This window comes from Melozone crissalis, unplaced genomic scaffold (genome assembly GCF_028551555.1).
Source record: "Melozone crissalis strain CALT ecotype California unplaced genomic scaffold, PUWL_Pcris_2 ptg000018l_1, whole genome shotgun sequence".
NCBI lineage: Eukaryota > Metazoa > Chordata > Aves > Passeriformes > Passerellidae > Melozone > Melozone crissalis.
In genome coordinates, this window is record NW_026535796.1 from 19,887,609 (window position 1) to 19,906,383 (window position 18,775).

Below are 18,775 nucleotides of genomic sequence, written 5' to 3' on the forward strand. Positions count from 1 at the left end.
AGAAGTTCTCCTTCATGCGCAGGTGGAACTTCCTGTGCATCCGTTTCTGCCCCTTCTTTATTTGTCCTATTTCTTGGTACCATCAAGAAGGGCTCTGCTCCATCCTCTGACACCCTCCCTTGAGATACCAATAGGCACTAGTGAGATTAATAAAGATGATATACCTGGGGAAAAAAATCTCTGAGCATGAGAACAGGCACAGGTTCTCACTCAGCTTGGACCTGGTGGGTGCACTGGGAAGGACTCACCACAAAGTGCCGCGATGCTGTAAAAAATTAAGCACTTTTTCACTTTTGGGGGGGAGGTATACCCTTAGAAAGCTGAAATACTACTTAAAAATTACAGCCAGAAACACATTTTATCCTTTATGACCACTGAAAGCACTTAAATCTCTAGATTTCTGTTCATCTTCAGGCCAGGCATCAGAGCACCACTGGGTTTACAGACGGCTGGGGCAGTGCAGTGGTGCCAGCAGAAGATTTCTCTCTGCCCCTTCCAGGCTTTCCTGGGGCTGAACTTGGGAATGGTTTCCCATGCACCCCATGGACACAGTTCAGTTCTCCCAGCTGCACAGTAAGGCAGGGAGACCGTGGCACTGCTTGCCTTGGAATGTGCTTGGGTGAAGCATTGGGGCTGCTTAGACTGTCTGACAGCTGCTTCTGGTTCTGGCTCAAGACAGCCATGAGCATTTTCCCTCCCTGACTCCTCTCACACTGGCTGCACAGCTTCTGTGGCCACACACACAGTGTCTCTTAGCAGGCAGGTGAAATGAGGAAACAATCTTTTCTGCCAGAAAGACATACAAATAGAATATATTTGATTTTAATTACTGCAAGGCAGGAATGCTTCCCATCAGAGCTGCCAGACTTGTATGTATCTTTCCTTCATTCCATCAATTATTTACCTTCAGTTTTAATAATACAGTTAAGGGCACTATATATAGCTTCTGCTCTATCAATAAATCATGCTTGCGTGTCTTCATATTTATCTTCCAAAATTATAAGTACCAACATGCTTGCATGGATTTGCTAAGCAATTCTAGCAATGGAATTCCCAGCAGTGCATTCTTGGAGTCTTTGGTGGTGAACTCAAATATTCCTCACTCAATGAGAGCTAGTTTATGAGACTTTTCATGAGATTTTTTTTATTATTTTATGAGCTCACGAGTCTTTTCACAAATCCCAACAATCTCCTTCATCCCCTTCTTATAGCTCCATGCTGATTTAAAACCCAGTGGGAATATTAAACATACTTGAGCTGCTCCCTTTCCCCTGCCCCTTTCCAGCAGTGGAGGAAACACTAGGAGAGATTATAAATTGGAATTACAGTTTACTGAAAAATTGCAATAAGCACAACAATATTAATAAAAGATGTACAAAAGAGAGATAATAAAAGAGTGTACAAAAGAGAGACCAAAGGATATTCACTACTGAACAAACAAAAATACTTCCCAAAGACCACATCCAGTGTGGTTTTCCAAGAAAAAGGCAAAATAATGGCTGTCCCTGTGCTGGGCAGCATGGAGTATATGCAAAAACAAAAGCAGAATGTTGGAAAGGCTTGCAATTTAACTTTTCCCACTCAGACTGAAAACAATGGAAGAACAGGGACAAGGCAAAACCTGGTGGGACCTGACAGGGCTCTGAAGCAGGTCAGAGGACCCTCCTTCTCGGCCTGACTTTGTGGGAGCGGGACTGGAGAGCTTGGCGCTTTCAGCAGCTGCTCCAGTGGCTGCAGTCACAGCAGCTGCAGCCTGGGCTCCACATGGCTCAGCTGGGCTCTGCCCTGCTGCTGCTTTCTCTCCTTTCTTTTTCTTGGAGCAGCTCCCCAACTCTTGGGCTCACCAGTGCTGTCTTTGAGCACCAAACCAGAAAAGCCAAATCCCCAAGCATAGCAAAAGATGGCCACCCTTCCACTTCCAGCCCCTGACTCCCTCCGGCTCCAACCACATTCTTGCCATGACATGAACGGTATGGAATTATACAGTGCTAGAAATTCTATCCCTTTCCTCTATAACCATAATGAACTCATCACAGTTTGACATGACTTCCTGACCTATCATCAAACACAAGAATCCACAGAGTATGATAAGGTAATGCACACAAGCCACCTTCCCCATCCCATAAATCCAAGGCACTTTAGTACATGTGATCCACAATCCAGGCTCAGTCCATCAAACTAGTCCTTGGGTTGCATTGCTTGAAACAGTTCTCCCGTTTGCTCAGCAATCTCCTTCATCTTCTGACGTGCCTCTTCTATGGTGGTGCTGGCATTATGGACAGTGACACAGCATTCTCCATCCGTCAGGTTTAGCATCCCACACACTCCATTCTCTTTCAACAACCACGTATCTATGGCTAATCGCTTCTGCAGAGCCATTTCCGATGCCTGCGGGGCCTGCACCTTCAGTTCCCTGAGTGAGCGTCCGGTCCAGTTGCTTAACACATGGACTTGCCTAGTTAAGTTCTCCAAGACATACTTGTGCTGCTGGTCAACTCCACTGGACACAAAAAATGATTCTAAGTCGAAAGCAACATTTTGCCCCCAGGTGTAATAGTCAGGGACTTGAATCCCCTGAATCCAGCCTTTTGCATCTGTTGGATTGTGGATTTCTCTCTGCACTTTGTTGTTACGATAAAGCGTATAATTGAACATTTTAGATGGACACATGGTAGGAAACCCAACAGTACACTGCAGTCCAGCCATATCATACATGTTCAAGTGGGAATACATTTTCCCATCTGAACATGCCCATACCGTTCCCCGTGGAGCTGGATATTTGGCTTGTGAACACTGATACAGGTCACCTTGGGGAACTTCCTGTGCTTCACTACTTGAATTCCAGACCCTTCTCTGTTCAGGGCCGTGTGTAATGGGAATGCCACAGGATAGTGCTGTCTCTGAATTTTCATAAGACCCATTACATCGGGTGTCTTGGTTTAGATAGCCATAGTTGGGATAATCCCAACAGGTACACATGTCCCGGATAAAAGTTCTCAGCTCAGAGATGTACCAGGTTTCTATAGGCTCACCTGCTCCTGTGGTACAATCTAATATACGGGAACAATTCAGAAAAGAGGTCTCTGATTTACTTTGGGTAAGACTTCTACGGTTCCTCACTTTCCAGCAGATGCTCTCTCCATTAGGTAGTGTGGTCTGATAATCCTTACAGTCTGATTTCTCCACTTCCCATTCTACTATTTTCCCTGTGGGGACCCTGGAAGCCCATTGTAGTGTAGATATAGGATCAAAGATTTGTTTCAGAGACCAGGCCCACTCGTAATTTGTTCGGTTAACTTGCTGCGCGGTTCCTGGGTTATCAGGGATTTGTATACACCATCCTGCATCCCAATGTAAATTGTACTCATGTTCAAAAAACCCACCCTCAGCAGGAGAATCCCACCACGGTACCACTGTGCAAGGGATAGAAGTGACATTTTGCAATGTCTCAGAAGGGTTGGTGTCTAATGACCGATAGCATGTTTGATTCCATAAATCGCTCCAGGTAGAGTCCCGTGGGAGCTGGTAAAAGGCATTCTTGTATTCTACCCATGTCCCATTTGCATCCCACTGTTGTCCTTCTTTCTGGTTTAGGAACTGGGACTCCACCATCCCCCAGGTAACATTTCCTCCTGTTTTTTTAAGATTATCCAGTTCTCTTGTTAATATTTCTGAAAAATTTAACCAAATCATCATAAATCTAAACCCTTCTGATGCAGAGTTGGGGAGGTTAATACATATTCCTTGATTTGTATGATTCCAAATATGCATAAATCCTTGTATCAACTCCCAAGCTAAATTTGGTTCAGTACTCTGATTTTCAGTCACTTGAGACAAAATCATACATCCATAACATAAGAGTAAAAACTTTTCCCACACCATTTTTTTGCTAGTGAAAAGGCAAAATAGGCTTAGCAAAATCAAATTTAAAAATACACAAAATGATCCGTCCACTCAAGAGTTGAAAGCATAGGTCCAGCAGTGGATTTCAGATAATCTGTAAAACATATACATGCATAAAAACAAAACATAATTAAAAGGAGGGAACAATCCACCACCTGGCATGCAAGTTAAGTGGCTTTTTTAAGGTCAGGGGTACCAATCCCACTCTTGGTAATTCTGCCAAAACCAGCTGTCCTAACCAATGGATTTGCAGGGTCTTTAGTTTCTTTTGTTCCAGGGAGCATGGGTGGGGATGAAGACAAAAAGCTATGAGTTACAGGCACCCATTAACTCCTCAGAAGCTACTGACTCTATGTACCCCATTTGATACTCTCTTGCCCATTCAGGTTCATGAGGTTTCAGGTTCCTCTTCAAGAGCCCATGGGTGCATTCGACAACCTCATTTGCCTAGGGGTAGTATGGAGTGTGAAATGTCCATGGAATTCCTTCATCTTGTGCCCACTCTTGAACCACCCTGGAGTGGGAGGATGGATTGTAGGAGAATAGAGACAGTGCTAAAGCAATCTCACTCCTGAGCAGTTGCAGCTGTAATTACCAAAGAGTAGGAACAGCTCTGCCCTTAATAGGCCCCAGCTGTGTCTAGAAAGGATGGGTGTTATAAAGGAGTGGGTTAGGTGAGGGAGAAGAGAGATGGAGTTTGTTGGTTATGCTGTGAGGAGGAAGGGGCAGGTGGTTGTGCAAGGGCTAGGAAGGAGTCAGCTGGCTGTGCAGAAGAAAAGAAAAAAGGAGTCAGTGTTGTGAGGAGCTGCCCCGGGAACTCACAGAGAGAAGGTATGAAAGTTTTACAGTAAGACAATAAACTGATGCCAAGCAGTGATACCAACAAGTGGTGACCTCTATGGGGATGAGTCCTGACACCATGGTAGTCAAGTGACTACTGTTGGACTGGAGGGACTGGGGCCATGGCAAATAATGAAACCACAGCTCCAGTCCCTTTATGGTGCTGTGCCCTGCTGCTCTTGCTACTGCCTCAGCTTGAGTAAGCTCAGACAATACTTCCACCCTGACTTCAGGAAAGGCCCTATATAGTCCACCTGCCAGGTCTCCCAGAGGCCTTTTCCATGTCCTTAGTGAAGGGATGCCTCCTGCAGTGGGTGTTGTTTCTCTAGTCCTGTACAACACTGGCCACAGACTGAGATGACAGTGTTGCACAGTTCCCAAGTGCCAGGCCACAGTTCCCAAGTGATAGCTCCCTTAAAAAGATCCTTAAATCCTGGATGGTCTCCCTTGGCATGTAACTACTCTAGCAGATGTTTCCATTTTTCTTCTCTCTTTACTGCCATATCTGCTGCACAGGTTAATGAACCTACCTGATTATTCAACAGATGAGCCAGATTATCTCTCTTCTGGTGGGCAGGATTTCATCCCACCAAGAAACACTTTTGCTTAACAAATTTAGAATGTCTTCCCATTTCTCTCACCGCCATACTGGCAACTCAAAAGATCCCCCACTCCTTTGTTCACAAAATGGGAGCCAGTTGGTGCATCCCTTAAAAACAGCACTGAGGTTTGTATAAATAAATGCAGGTTCTTTAGTGTCAGCCTCTAACAATCACCCTGCTACCGATCTACCTACCTACCCTACTAATGATCACACAGCTACTGATTCTGCCATCTCAGCACCTTCTTCTCCCCTTGCCACAATTCTGTCTCCTGAATCAACACGCAGAACACTGCTCAGTATTTCTCCCTCTTTTGGAGGATGTCTCAGTGAACCACAAACTTCTCAGGCGGGGCTCAACTTGAGGGGTAGGTTTCATATAAGAAGGGAAGCTCCTGGTCCAGCAGACTGCCAGGCAATTCCTGCATTTGGATCACCCTGGGTGCTCCCTTGCTCCCTCCTCTATCTGAGGCATATGGCAGTGATGATGTAATTGTTCATACCACCTTCTTACTGCTTCTCTCTGCACAACCCCCACACCAGGTGGGGTTCTGGCCAGTACAGGTTTCAAGACCTTGAAAGGTCCCACTAAAATAATTGGTTTCTGCCATATTACTTCTTCAGCTCCCTGTAGAGCTAGACTAGCCACAGAGGCACTTCTACCAAACTGAATAAAGTTTTTTTCATCTTTAGAGCTGTGCAAATAAAGCCTGACAGGGCAAGCTGGAACCTCAGGTCTCCATTGCCACACATGCATTGATTATCCATGAATTGCAAAGCCCCATTTGATATGAAGTGGACCTGTTGGATGCATTGGTCCTAAAACCTGATATAACCCAGCCTCAAATATTAACAATTTTAAGACTTCTGTATGGACAGTGATCTAGTCACTGGTGGTCCTCTGGGGTGTTAAATCATGTTAAGGATGGGCTATGATGGAGAAAGCCAGAATGTGTATTCTCCAAATTACCAGTAGGGCAAGGGCATGTTGCAGCTCCTTCTTCTATCCAGGAATTTCAATTTGCTCAAGGGAAGTCAAGGTTTTGGGGTGAACACACACTGTTCCTCCCCTCCACCATACTCCCAGAAGCTTTACTTCAGAAGATGAAGTTTGCTCCTCTTCTGCTGAAATTTGAAAACCTCAATTTTCAGGGTGACTAATTATCTCTGTTTGGGCTTGTCCTACTATTGTGGGATTGGGGCTGCCCACCAATACATTGTGAATGTACTGATCTGCTCTAACTCCCTCCATGGGCATCACTACAGAGCATGCTATCTTCTCCAGATCCCAGCATTAACATCCCTGGCAGGATGCAGGAGACTGTCCACGTGGAGCTGGACAACACACTTCTTGACTCTGTTTGCTCTCCTTCTCACTCAGATCGCCCAAGTGAAAAATGTCTTTCTTCCTCATGTGGACCTCCTGTTCTCATTCTCTTTCACTGGCCCCTTACTGGCAGAAGCTGTGCTATTTCCAAGCATCTCTGTTCACTGCCCAGGCCAATTCGTGGTTGAAAAACAACGGTGAGATTTATACAGACTTTTTCACACCATGCATATGACAACTCAACAGGATGGCAACTCCTCTCATCTACCAGGCAGGAAAATATTGGTGACTCTTGCTCCCCACATCTGATTCCCAGAGCCTGGCACCAGCAATCCACTTCTCACAGGCAGCAAGTAAACTGTTTGTTAATACATTTCACGCTAATTTCAGCCACTGATCAGCACTAATGCTGCAGATCTGGCACCCTCCCACCCTCAGTATGTTAAACAGTGTGTGCATATTTGATTTCTTCCACTTTTAAAAACCAAGAAGGATTCAGGCATGATTTATTGAAAAGTTGGAAAGGAAAAGTGGACTTGAATTTTTAAAATTACTGTTATCTGCCATAGGGATAGGCAGAACACATGAGAAAATGCAAAGCATGGAAACAAATCCCTGCCCCAATCTCAGACAAAAACAGGGTTCGACCATTGTGCAGGCACAGCCACTGCCCTGAAGCCATAGTTTCCCTTATACTATTACTACAACTGATTGTAAAATACATAGGGAGAAACCTCGTGGGAAAGATGCTCAGAAACAAGAGTTACTGCCTGTAACTCTTAGGTGAATTTATGACCTACCCTTGGAATATTTATACTGTTTTCAGGCATCTCATTCTTGACCAAGGCTGGTTAAGAGAGATGCTCTTGGTTCTGAGAGAAAAAAGGGGGCCAGGATGTTTTACATTTGTTTATTGGTTTTATGCAAGGTATTGGTGTAAAGCCATCTACCAAAGGTCACTTCAGGGAAGGAAGGAGCACCCTGCTATGGTACCTTGCTACTGTCAAGGAAGGGACTAAGCCAAAAACAGCTGGGATCTCACTGTGGCTCTCACTGATGCTGAGAATGAAGAACCGCCCCCTTTCAGCCCACTCCGCTCGCAACTGCTCAGCAAAAACTGAAACCTCCACAGACAGCTCCTTCTTTTTTGTGTGTACTCCTAGCATAAGCTCACACCTACTTGCTGTTTATTTATGGAGCTTGCTGCCACAACAGGGCTCCCACAGCCAGGCTTCACTTGCTTGGACCCTCTTTGATATCCATAAGGAGCAGAACACGCATCCAAAGCCAAGTGTTCCCTGCCCTGTCATCACAGCCTTCAAAGCCCAAAAGAGGAGCATGCCTGCTTTAACAGGCACAAAACACACAGTTGGAAGTAAACACTGCTCCTAAGCTTTCTGCAAGAAGCCTCCTCCACACACAGCTCTACATAAACTTCTCCAAGTCTCTCCCTACCAAAACTTGGTCAAGAAATACAGCGCCTCTTCAAACTGCCTTTGTTTCTTGGGAAAACTGTCAGCACAAGAAGACAACCAAGCAGCCACTGTTAATGAGGTTGGATGGGTCTTCCAGGAAGGCTTTGCTTCAACACACGTGGCACCTGCAGACAATGAATGCAGGGAAAACTCTTGGCTTTCTTCTCAGGGCACCTTTTCCCATGTCCCATGGGAGCCAATACAGCACATCAGCAACACTCCCTTGGCTGTCAGGAGTCCTCATTCCCACCCACCAGAGCTCAGAGAAAGCACACAGGACTAACAGACTAACAAACTCCTGAGGATCAGCACTAACCCCAGCATCCTGCAGCCTGCTCACCTCCAGCCTTGCAACTGGCTACTTAAAAGCTCACCATACACCATCTGTTTGCCAGGGATGGGACCTCCAGCCAGCCAGCACAAGCAACACACCGAGAGACTGTCCTAGGAACACAGGAAACGGATCAGAAATGCTGTCCAAGGACTATGAGCACTTCTACACTGCACAACATATCAACTGTTATGTGGCCACACTATCATTTGCTGTTGTACACCCTGTCTGTATTAAAAGTCTCACAAAAAATTTCTGTCATGGTCTGGCCCTGTCCTGGAGAGTCTGAAAAATCCACCAGCTCTGCAGGAAGTGTTACAGGCGTAGCTGGGAGGAGAGATCTCAGACTAAAGGAAAACACAAGTGCACAGAAGGCAGTAAAGCCACAGATTGCTTAGAGGGCCAAGATCCACTTCTGATCCACCAACTTTAGTCCAAGTGTGAGGCCGGTCAGGAAGGTCAGCTATGACAGTGAGGGACCCTAAGCACCAGTGCCGCACCAGTGTGTCACGGCGAACGGATTTACTTTACAGAGAAACTGAGCTCCACAATGCTCTCCCAAATGCTTTCCAGCAGCAGCGTTTAAGCTTTGATGCAAACGCTGCCGCGCTGGACCGCTGCTCCCGGCAGCTCGGGCCGCCACTCACCTGGGCCCGCACCGCGCCGCTCCCCGGCCCCGCCGCCCGCCGCGGGCGGCGCTTCCGCCCGGCCGCCGTCACTTCCGCCCGCGCGGCCGGGCCCTGGCTGCCCGCGGGGAGTTCAACTGCGCTAACCGAGCGCTCCTCACGGCCTTTGACGCCTCCGTCACGGCCCCGCTTCCCGGCACTGTGCTCACGGCCGCCCGCTGCCTCCGGCCGGGCCCCGCTCCTGGAGGGACATCCCGCCGCCGAGCCGCGGCTGTGGGTTCGCCCTGCGCTTGTGCGGCCCGAGGCGGCTCCGCCTGTGTTGTCCTGGGTCCCAACACCGGCACCTGCATCCCACAGCGAGTGCCTGCACACAGAAACGCACTCATGTCCACGCAGGAGCTGTGCCTTGTCATTACCGCAGGGCGTGGCCGGGCCCGAGACCGGGCGTGTTTTGGGAGAGCAGATGCACAAAGTTCTGTGAACATGTCTGTAATTCATTATTCGTGACCCCCAGTGCTTCATTTCTTATGGCAGTGAGTCCTTCCCAAACAGTGAGCCCACCTGCTCCAGCCAAGGCCCCAGTGAGGATCTGTGCCTGTTCTCGTGCTCAGAGAATGCCCTTCCCAGGTGAAAAGGCTGAAAGTTGACCAAGCACTAAAATCAATAACCAGCATTAAAATCAAAACTCCTGCAAGTTCCAACAGCTCTCTCATAGTTTCTAATAAAGCTTGGCACGTATCACAAATAATCAATCATGGTTTTTATCCCTTCACAAATCTGCGATACTAAAGCAAAATTACAATCAGGAACAACATTTATCCAATACGGTCACTGAAAGCACTTATATCTATGGAAACAAAGGTAATCCTTCATTCTGTCAGCAGACAGCCAGCCTTAACTATATTGTCAGGGAAACCAGACTGTGATTAACTCATAAAAAATTGGAATGAAAATTACAATTTTTTTAATGCTAGACAGCAAACATCTCCCTCAACTTCATGTCTTGTGATGAGCAACCATGTTCCTGACGTGGTAAAGTTGGCCACTGCACTATTTTAGGTCATTGAGCTCTCCTTGAAATAGGAATCAACTTGAAGATGTCCCTTTAGGAGCACTACATAACCAAGAGTGACTGTGATTCTAACCATATGATCAGACATATGATTCTGGCAGAGATGTTTAAGCAGTTAGTGCTGTTACATCCGGTGTGCTTATAGATGCTTCTTGCAGGAGGAATAAATAGACCTGTTCTTATTTACATTGTGGAGATTTGCAGAAGGGAGCCTCGAGAGTGTTTGGAGTGCTTCTCTAGTGCTGTCCTGCCAGACCGCAGTTCATCAGCTGGGGGAGCTCTTCTTTGTGCTCCCTGAAGCAAAAGAAATCATATTAAAGTCAAACCTAGTTCAGGAATAGCAGGGCCTGCTGAGAAAGGGAGTGTCAAATGCTCTGTTTCACTGAAAATAACTGCTACCCTACCACCACCATCTGCCACTTAATATTGTTGTTCCCAATTTGTGCTGATTTGGGATGCAAGAAACACTTTGAAATAATTGTGCAGGTTTCTTGCAGTTAAACTTCAAGAGCAGCAGCTTCTCATCCTTTTGCTGTGGAGCCACCCACCATCCTGATGGCTCCAGAACTCTGTTGCTACCACAGGTCTGGCTGATCGAAGCGAGGAGTTCAAGGTGTCCTTTGGCTCCTAGCTGCCATTTGTAATCATTGCTTTTGGGGCAGTGAAGGTCAGGTGGGGCTGCTCCAAAATCTATTGAAATCAACAGATTGTGCCTCTGAAGCAAAATGAGAAACCAAGGGTTAAGGTTTTGCACTACTCATCTTCAGGCCAGGCATCAGAGCACCACTGGGTTTACAGAGGGCTGGGGCAGTGCAGTGGTGCCAGCAGAAGATTTCTCTCTGCCCCTTCCAGGCTTTCCTGGGGCTGAACTTGGGAATGGTTTCCCATGCACCCCATGGACACAGTTCAGTTCTCCCAGCTGCACAGTAAGACAGGGAGACCGTGGCACTGCTTGCCTTGGAATGTGCTTGGGTGAGGCATTGGGGCTGCTTAGACTGTCTGACAGCTGCTTCTGGTTCTGGCTCAAGACAGCCATGAGCATTTTCCCTCCCTGACTCCTCTCACACTGGCTGCACAGCTTCTGTGGCCACACACACAGTGTCTCTTAGCAGGCAGGTGAAACAACGAAACAATCTTTTCTGCCAGAAAGACATACAAATAGAATATATTTGATTTTAATTACTGCAAGACAGGAATGCTTCCCATCAGAGCTGCCAGACTTGTATGTATCTTTCCTTCATTCCATCAATTATTTACCTTCAGTTTTAATAATACAGTTAAGGGCACTATATATAGCTTCTGCTCTATCAATAAATCATGCTTGTGTGTCTTCATATTTATCTTATAAAATTATAAGTACCAACATGCTTGCATGGATTTGCTAAGCAACTCTAGCAATGGAATTCCCAGCAGTGCATGTCTTGGAGTCTTTGGTGGTGAGCTCAAATATTCCTCACTCAATGAGAGCTATTTTATAAGATTTCAAAAGATTGTCAGCCTTCTCACAAACTCTGAAAATCTCTCTCATCCCTTCTTATACCTTGCCACAAGTCAGTTTCATGTGACTTTCTAAAACATGGTTTTGGTCTTCCCGAGCAGAGAGAGGCAGGAGTGCCTACAGCTGAATGCTTTCTCGTTGGATGATAACAGGGAAGGGATCAGAACTACAAAAACAATATGGCACTGCCCTTGGTGGGATTAGAAAGGTAAATCTGCAAATGTAGCAGTATTATCTATGTTGCAGAGATGACAAGTATTAAGATGAGCTTTTTAAGAGAAGGTGACCATGGAAGCAGATGATTCTTCTGCTGAGAAGACAGAAACTGAAGTTGAGAACAGAGCAGCTGGAGAGCAGTGTGGTGGGCAGCACGCAGGTCTGCTGGTGAATGGAAAACTAGTTATCATAAGGGATCAGTCCAAGATATAAATCTTACTTTTGTTAGCTTTTTTTAAAGCTGATGTACTTTTGGGGTGGAACCTGGCATTCCATGACAGCAACACCCCACTGAGTAAAGGGCATCCCTGGGACTAGGTGAAACAGGGATATTTTAAAACAAATATCTATCATATATTGCTTTTTCACCAATAAAAACCACACATGCATACTCAGTGTGAAGTGATTTAACCATGTGAGAGGAAAGGATTGTGTATTTTAAAAACCCAAAACTGCAGAGTATTTACTCATCCCTAGTAATGCATCTGCCTAGCATTATGTTGTCTTTTGACAGTTAGCATGGGATTTCCTCTTTATTGTTTTTTTCATCTGTTGTTTCTATAGAAATGCCATTTTTATCAGACTAGATGAAAATATCCTGAAATAACACACCTCTTCAGCAAATACAGATATTTCTTGCTCAGTCTATATATTGTATCCCTATCATACTGGGTTTTCCTCTCCTCACTACAACATCCAAATGAAAACCAGCTAAAAGTGAGTTACTGTACAGCTGAGACTCCAGAGAACAGACTCCTCTGGAAATTGGAATGGGCAGTCAAGCAAATGTATTTCTCAAGTCAGGTTGTTCAGACACTGCTTCTGAAGTGTGTTGCAGGTGAAAATCCATATTTCCACAGATGGTGAATGTGTTGTCATTGACAGTCACTACTTCACAGAAGGCTTCTATGAAAATGATCTTGAGCTGACCCTGCCTGACAATGCCCTCTGCCCCTGCTATCAATGAGGAAAATATTTCTGAAATCCTGCTTCTCTGGGCTGAGGACAGTGTCTCCCTTGGCTGCTGCTGTGGGATCTATCTGACAAAATCTGAGTGACGTAGTCAATGCATTTAAATCCACTGTCAAAGACTTTAAAGGAAGCCTGTCAAAGTGCCTAAGCCTGAGATTTCAAGCAGTTTGAGACAGTTTAAAGCACTGGATATGCTCACATTATTATCTCCATGGCAAATCTCCTGAAGAACTTCCTGTTTTATTGGCATTAGAATTTGTTTCTTTCTTCTTTTCCAGTCATTTACTGTTGTATCACGGGGAAAACTTATACCTTTGCACCTGAACAGGATGAGAGTGATGTGTACATGCTTTATCCAAAACCCATCTGTACTAGTCAGCATATGTACTGAAAGGAGTGCCGGGGGAAGCTCATCACTACCAAGCTTCAACTCTCACACCCTGGGAGCAGAAAGCATGGCCTGTGCAATGCTCTTGCTTTAGGGAGATACGTTTATGAGGGCAGATAACAATAGGACAAGGTGAAATGACTTTAAACTGACAGGACATTTGTTTAGATTAGATATTAGGAAAAAATTATTCATTATGAGAGTGGTGAGGCACTGGAACAGGTTGCCCAGAGAAGCTGTGGATGCCCCGTCCCTGCAAGTGTTCAAGGCCAGGTTGGATGAGGCTTTGAGCAACCTGCTCTTGTGGGAAGTGTCCCTGCCCATGGCAGGGTGGGTGGAACTAGGTGATCTTTAAAGGCCCTTCCAGCCCAAAGTCTACAATGATTCTGTGAATATTCAATGTAGATGCCTGCAGTTCCTACTGCCAGTGGATCCAAGCCTGAAGTACTCAACTCTAAATAGCTGCGCTAGTGCAGCTAGAACTGCCAAGAGTTTTTAACAGTGATGATCATGATGTCCTGATGATTTAAGTGATCTGGCAGAACTAACTGCAGTCACACAGAGCTGGGTTTTCACCTTCAGCTTTGGAAATGTAAAGGGCTATGATGGGTAACTGTGCCTCATCTTCTTAAGTACTTTTCCATGAGTCTTTATTAGGGCAGAGCAGGTTTCCCATTTCCTTGGAAGTGATGTGAAAAGCTGTGGGTTCCCAGAGGAGCCCAGAGGAGGGGTTCTCTGTGGGCTCCCAGAGGAGCATGCCAGTGGCATGCATTTCGGCTTCTCATGTGGCAACATACTGCTTCACCCAGCTTTCTGGTAGGGAGAGACAAGCAGCCTAATGAGAAACAAAAGGACAGGTCAGCAAAGTGGAAGAGATACCTGTTAGAGAGGTATTCTAAGGAAGCTACCAGAACTGTATTGTTATCACGTGAAATATCTAATGCCTAGAGTTGGCTCCAATACATAGCACTGCATCACTTTAAAATTCTCTTGCCACCATATAAATAGAAGAAAATACTTTGCCAGTCTTCTACAGAATAGGAGCTTGTACCCTGTATTTCCAGAGGCTCAGTGCTTGTGACGTTTGGTATATGCTTGGCAGCAGGACAGGACCATTCTCTCACTGGTGGTATTTGGTGATGGAAGTGAAGTGAGCAGAAAGCTTCACCTGTACATGCTTTTCTATCAGGCTGAAGTGTAGGCATCTTTCTAGATCTCTTATTTTTTGTCTGACAACAAGTTCTCTTCAGTGTTGTGGGTTGTTTGTTCTTTTTAATGTATTTTCAGAGGTATTTATAGCTATTGTGATCTCTCATGACAGTTGTCTAAATCAGGTGCAAAGGAGATGACAGTGACCAAAGTAAAGCTCACTGGCAGACAACACCCCTCCTGTTAATGGCAAGTAGTACCATACCATTAGCAATACTGATATTTAAAAGCCCTTTTCTTCTGCAGCCCAGTTACAGGAGAAATGGCAGAGATCACTGCAGTGCTTGCTCAGTGTCACCATGTGGGAGCACTGATTGCTCAGGTGCACGTCTTACACCTTTCCATTACAGTTTGTCACCGAGAGCCATGCTTTTTAAAAGCCTGTTTGGCACTGGACAGCAGCCCTGAGGGCTGGCACACTGCCTTCTAGAGACATACAGCAGCAGCAACTGCCCAGCTTTCTTCCCATGGGAAAATGTTGGTAACTTTCCAAATTATCGACTTGGCTCTGGAATGACACTGACCAGATGGCTGTTTTGCATCAGAAGTCATGAGCTGTGGAGTTTAATGGATGGATTTGGGCTTCTGAGTTCAACTTGGGAAAGAAGTTGACGAAGGCCCATGATGGTTAGGTATTTCCTGATAAGAATGAAACATATTTCCTCATCTTCCAGCCACACATGCAGTATTTTGGTGCTTGGAGCTGTTGGTGATTTGCCTAGGATTACTCCTCTGGTCATCCACTGTGCCTGAGAACCTCTCTTTCTTTAGAAAAGATAGCAAAATACTGAAACAGATGGTATTCCCTTTGATTTACAAAGCCCTGCAGTGCCATGGAGGAAAGATCTGGGGGTTCAAATTTCTCATGACTGTCCATAGCACCCCATTAATATTAAGATATTTTTACAGTATTTGTAAAAATAGTTTTGTCCTCATTTTCTCTAAAACATTTTGTGGACAGAACCTAGCTAGCATTAGGCTGAGTTACCGAGTCCCACTGAAAAGCAGGGTGCATGAATTTAGACTTGGAATGACATGAGCAGCAAGCACCAGCCTCAGAGGATGCTGCTGGACTATCATAGACATGACCTTTTGCTGCTGCCTGTCTGCACACCTGGAACAGAAAATCTCAATACCTGCAGGAAACAATACCCTTGTGCACCCAGAAGGGCAGAGGCACATCTAGATCCCTCAGGTTGCCCATGGCCCTTCCTGTCCTATCCGGGCTTGGGAGTATCTGTTCCACCAGTGGAGGCTGATGAAGCAGAACAAAAGAGTTGTTGGATTCTGCTTCAATACAGCAGAGGAATAGCCTTTGCTTTCTCCTAAGTGCTGCTTGGTAACAATGCAGGACAATGCTGTGAGGGAAGATGATGCTGTTGGTGACAGTGATGGGGAAAGAACTAGGAAAGATTTCTCAGGACTTAAAGGTTGAAAAATCTGGGAAAAAGTTTGGGAGAGTAGTGATTGTTCAGGTATTGGAAATAGCACCTCAGAGGGAGTAAGATAAGGGAAAGAGAGAAATAGGAGACAGGTGCCAAATTTGAAAGACACAAACCAGAGAAATAGATGAGAGGAGAGAACATTTCATTCTGAAAAGAAAGAGCGAATGTCAGTGCAAATTCTGGCATATCTGTGCAATGTGGCAGTTCCATAACTAAATCTAAAGACTGAGCATAGGCATCACTGCCACCAGAAAAGAGATGGCAGGAGACAGGGCACAGACATCTGAGAGAACAGGAGGGAAGCAAAAAGCCTAAAGTGTAGAGTTGGTTTGTTCAAACTCAGGCCCCTCGGAACACCAAGTCTGCTGCTTGCAGCAGTGGTGCCTCTGTGCCAGGGAGGTACCAATACCACATGGCTTATTTCATGCTGCTAATTGGAAAGGCATCACATGACAACGGGCTGGTGGCTCATCCCACTGTGATCCTCGGAGCTGTGGTCATCACAGTCATTGTCAGAATGCCCCTCAATATACAGCATCCTTTGTCACAACCAAGAGATCAGAGCATGCAAAGACTTTACAGCCTAAGAGCCAGTATCGCCTTTGTCCTCTTTTCCTTCAAGAAGGCAGCAAGCTACAAGCACTGGAGGATGTAATCCAAGTGCTAATAAATTATTGATGTCTCCCTTCAGCTTTTTACTTACTAAAAGCATATCAAAGCTCATTTTGTGAATGGTCCAGACAGATTCTCTTTTGCTATATCCACAATTTGATTCACAAATATTTCACTAAGCGTTAATATTGAAACAACATAGTGTTCTCTCTTTACAGGTTTAGCAAAATATAATAGGCATGTTTTGGATTGCACACTCATAAATAGATGCAGTGATATTACACTTGTAACTGCAATAGATGTTTGATTTTGTAATCTTAAAAAGGCAGAGCTTATTATTAACTAGGAATACACCTTTTTTAATATTGAAAGCTTGTTAGGATCACAGTATTTAGTCCTTGCAGATAATCTGCATAGTTCTTTGGCAGGACATGCAAGTCATACGATGGTTACTTTATATTTAGCAATAGCTCCTCTCTTCCAATATGCCTATCCGCATAAATGAACTAACAAACCATCTGTATTGGAAATAGTTTTTACATTACTGTCAGCTTTGGGGCAGCATGTAGCACTTCCTTAACAGTATATATTAATTTATGCTGGTTTTGGAGCAGCAGAGAAATAATTTGAAGGCTTCATACTGCAATTTTCTGGGTAGGAGTCTACCCAAAACAGAAGGCTTGCTTTTCTCTTTCAGTAAAGTATTCTGCAAGCTTTGATGGCCAGAAATGCTCAGGATCTTCAAAGTAGTCTCATTTTAAAGAAAGACACCAGGCTTCCAGGTTTATCTTCAAAATGGTACCAGATCTTTGCAAATTTAGCCCAAATGCCATCTCTCACTAAACAGCAGAGCAAAAGTCTGCCTGCTGAGTCAGTGCAATGGCCCAGCTGAGCTCAGAGAAAGGATTATAAACATTTTTACAGTGGCATGCTCTGAATGACAGGGTGCTGATCTTAAACTGACACAAACTGCAGTTCCTGACTGCACCAGTTTCTTCTTGCTCTGAATAGAGGCAGCAAAGCTACACATGCATGTTGTCTCTGTTCCTTGCTGGCTGTTTGGAAAGATTGAGTGACCAGGCACAAAGCCCAGAAGAGAGAGCTGATTTTTGCAATATTATATACCCATTTTGCAAGCCAGACCACAAACTACTTATCACGTTCTTGATGCTATATATATAAATATTCATAATTAATCTGTGTTAAAATAGAGTATAAAGCTTCTAAAGAAGAAAAATAGCCCCTTCAGGCATCTCATAGTAGTGACACTGATCCCCTCCATTTCTGAAATTGAAAAATTAGCTTCTTTGCGCAGATTTTGCAGTATTCTCTTGAGTTCAAACTTCCTTTTTTGCCCTGATCCTTCAATTTATGAGAGTGACCTTGATAGCAGAGATTGATACCTTGAATCTGGAGCTACAGAGGTGGAAACAAAGACACCTGGTGAGAGATGACATTTCCAAAGCTTAAATCTCAGGGATAGTAACCTTCATTTTCCCTTCTCCTGATCTCTTTCATCTCTAGACTTTTTTCTTATGTTTTGGCTTCAGGTACCAGCGGAATTCTGACGGTATGGCAGGTGGAAAGATGTATATGCATGTGCCCTCCAGATTGAAAGCCTGAATTCAACTGGGGGCTACATATCCTCAGAGACAACTTCACCTCTTAAAGGTGGAAGGGCCAATTAGCCAGTCCTTGGGACTGCTGGCAGCTATTGCCAAACAGCAGTCAGGATTGGTTTAGATGATAAATCACAGTTTATTCAACATCAAAAACAGAGTGACTGTGGAATTGAAAATAAATTCATGAAGCTGTTCAGGCATCACTGAAGTCCAGTGGGTATTAGATGTATTTAATAAATAAAAGCAACCATTTGGACTGGGATGGCAGACAAATCTGACAGGCTGAGGTCTGCCAGGTCTTTGTTTTCTTTCCTTGCCTGACTCAGCTTTTGAATATGATGCTCTTACTCCTGGGCTGTGTGGCTTGCCAAACTGATATCTTCCTGGTGCACAGCCTCACCCTACTGCCTGTACAAATGGGGGCCCCATCTTCTGAAAATTGTCAACCTTTTTCCTTACTGAATGGAGATGCTTCTTCATGCTGCCCTGTGATACACTGAAGCCTATTTACTCTATCTTCTTCCATGTTGCCTTTTACTAGGGCTTTTTAACTTACAGATAGAAATTTGGCACAAATATGAAGTTCATTCCCAGTCTCTCAGTGCACAGTTTTCTGGCTTGGCCCATTTCCCTTCTAA

At 44.9% G+C, this 18,775-nt stretch overlaps 1 protein-coding gene across 1 annotated transcript; it reads right to left on the reverse strand.

Moving 5' to 3' along the window:
• Positions 1–1,333: 1,333 nt before the first annotated feature.
• Positions 1,334–9,161, reverse strand: LOC128936964 (uncharacterized). The gene is made up of 2 exons (XM_054276277.1): positions 9,125–9,161; positions 1,334–3,997 (listed from the first exon to the last, which is right to left on the reverse strand). The coding sequence occupies exon 2, from the start codon at positions 3,880–3,882 to the stop codon at positions 2,179–2,181; it is 1,704 nt and encodes a 567-aa protein (XP_054132252.1). The 5' UTR covers positions 3,883–3,997; positions 9,125–9,161; the 3' UTR covers positions 1,334–2,178.
• Between the last annotated feature and the right edge of the window lie 9,614 nt (positions 9,162–18,775).

Excerpts from the sequence above, each read along its gene's own strand:
- LOC128936964 (XM_054276277.1), bottom strand. The coding sequence starts at position 3,882 with ATGGTGTGGGAAAAGTTTTTACTCTTATGTTATGGATGTATGATTTTG.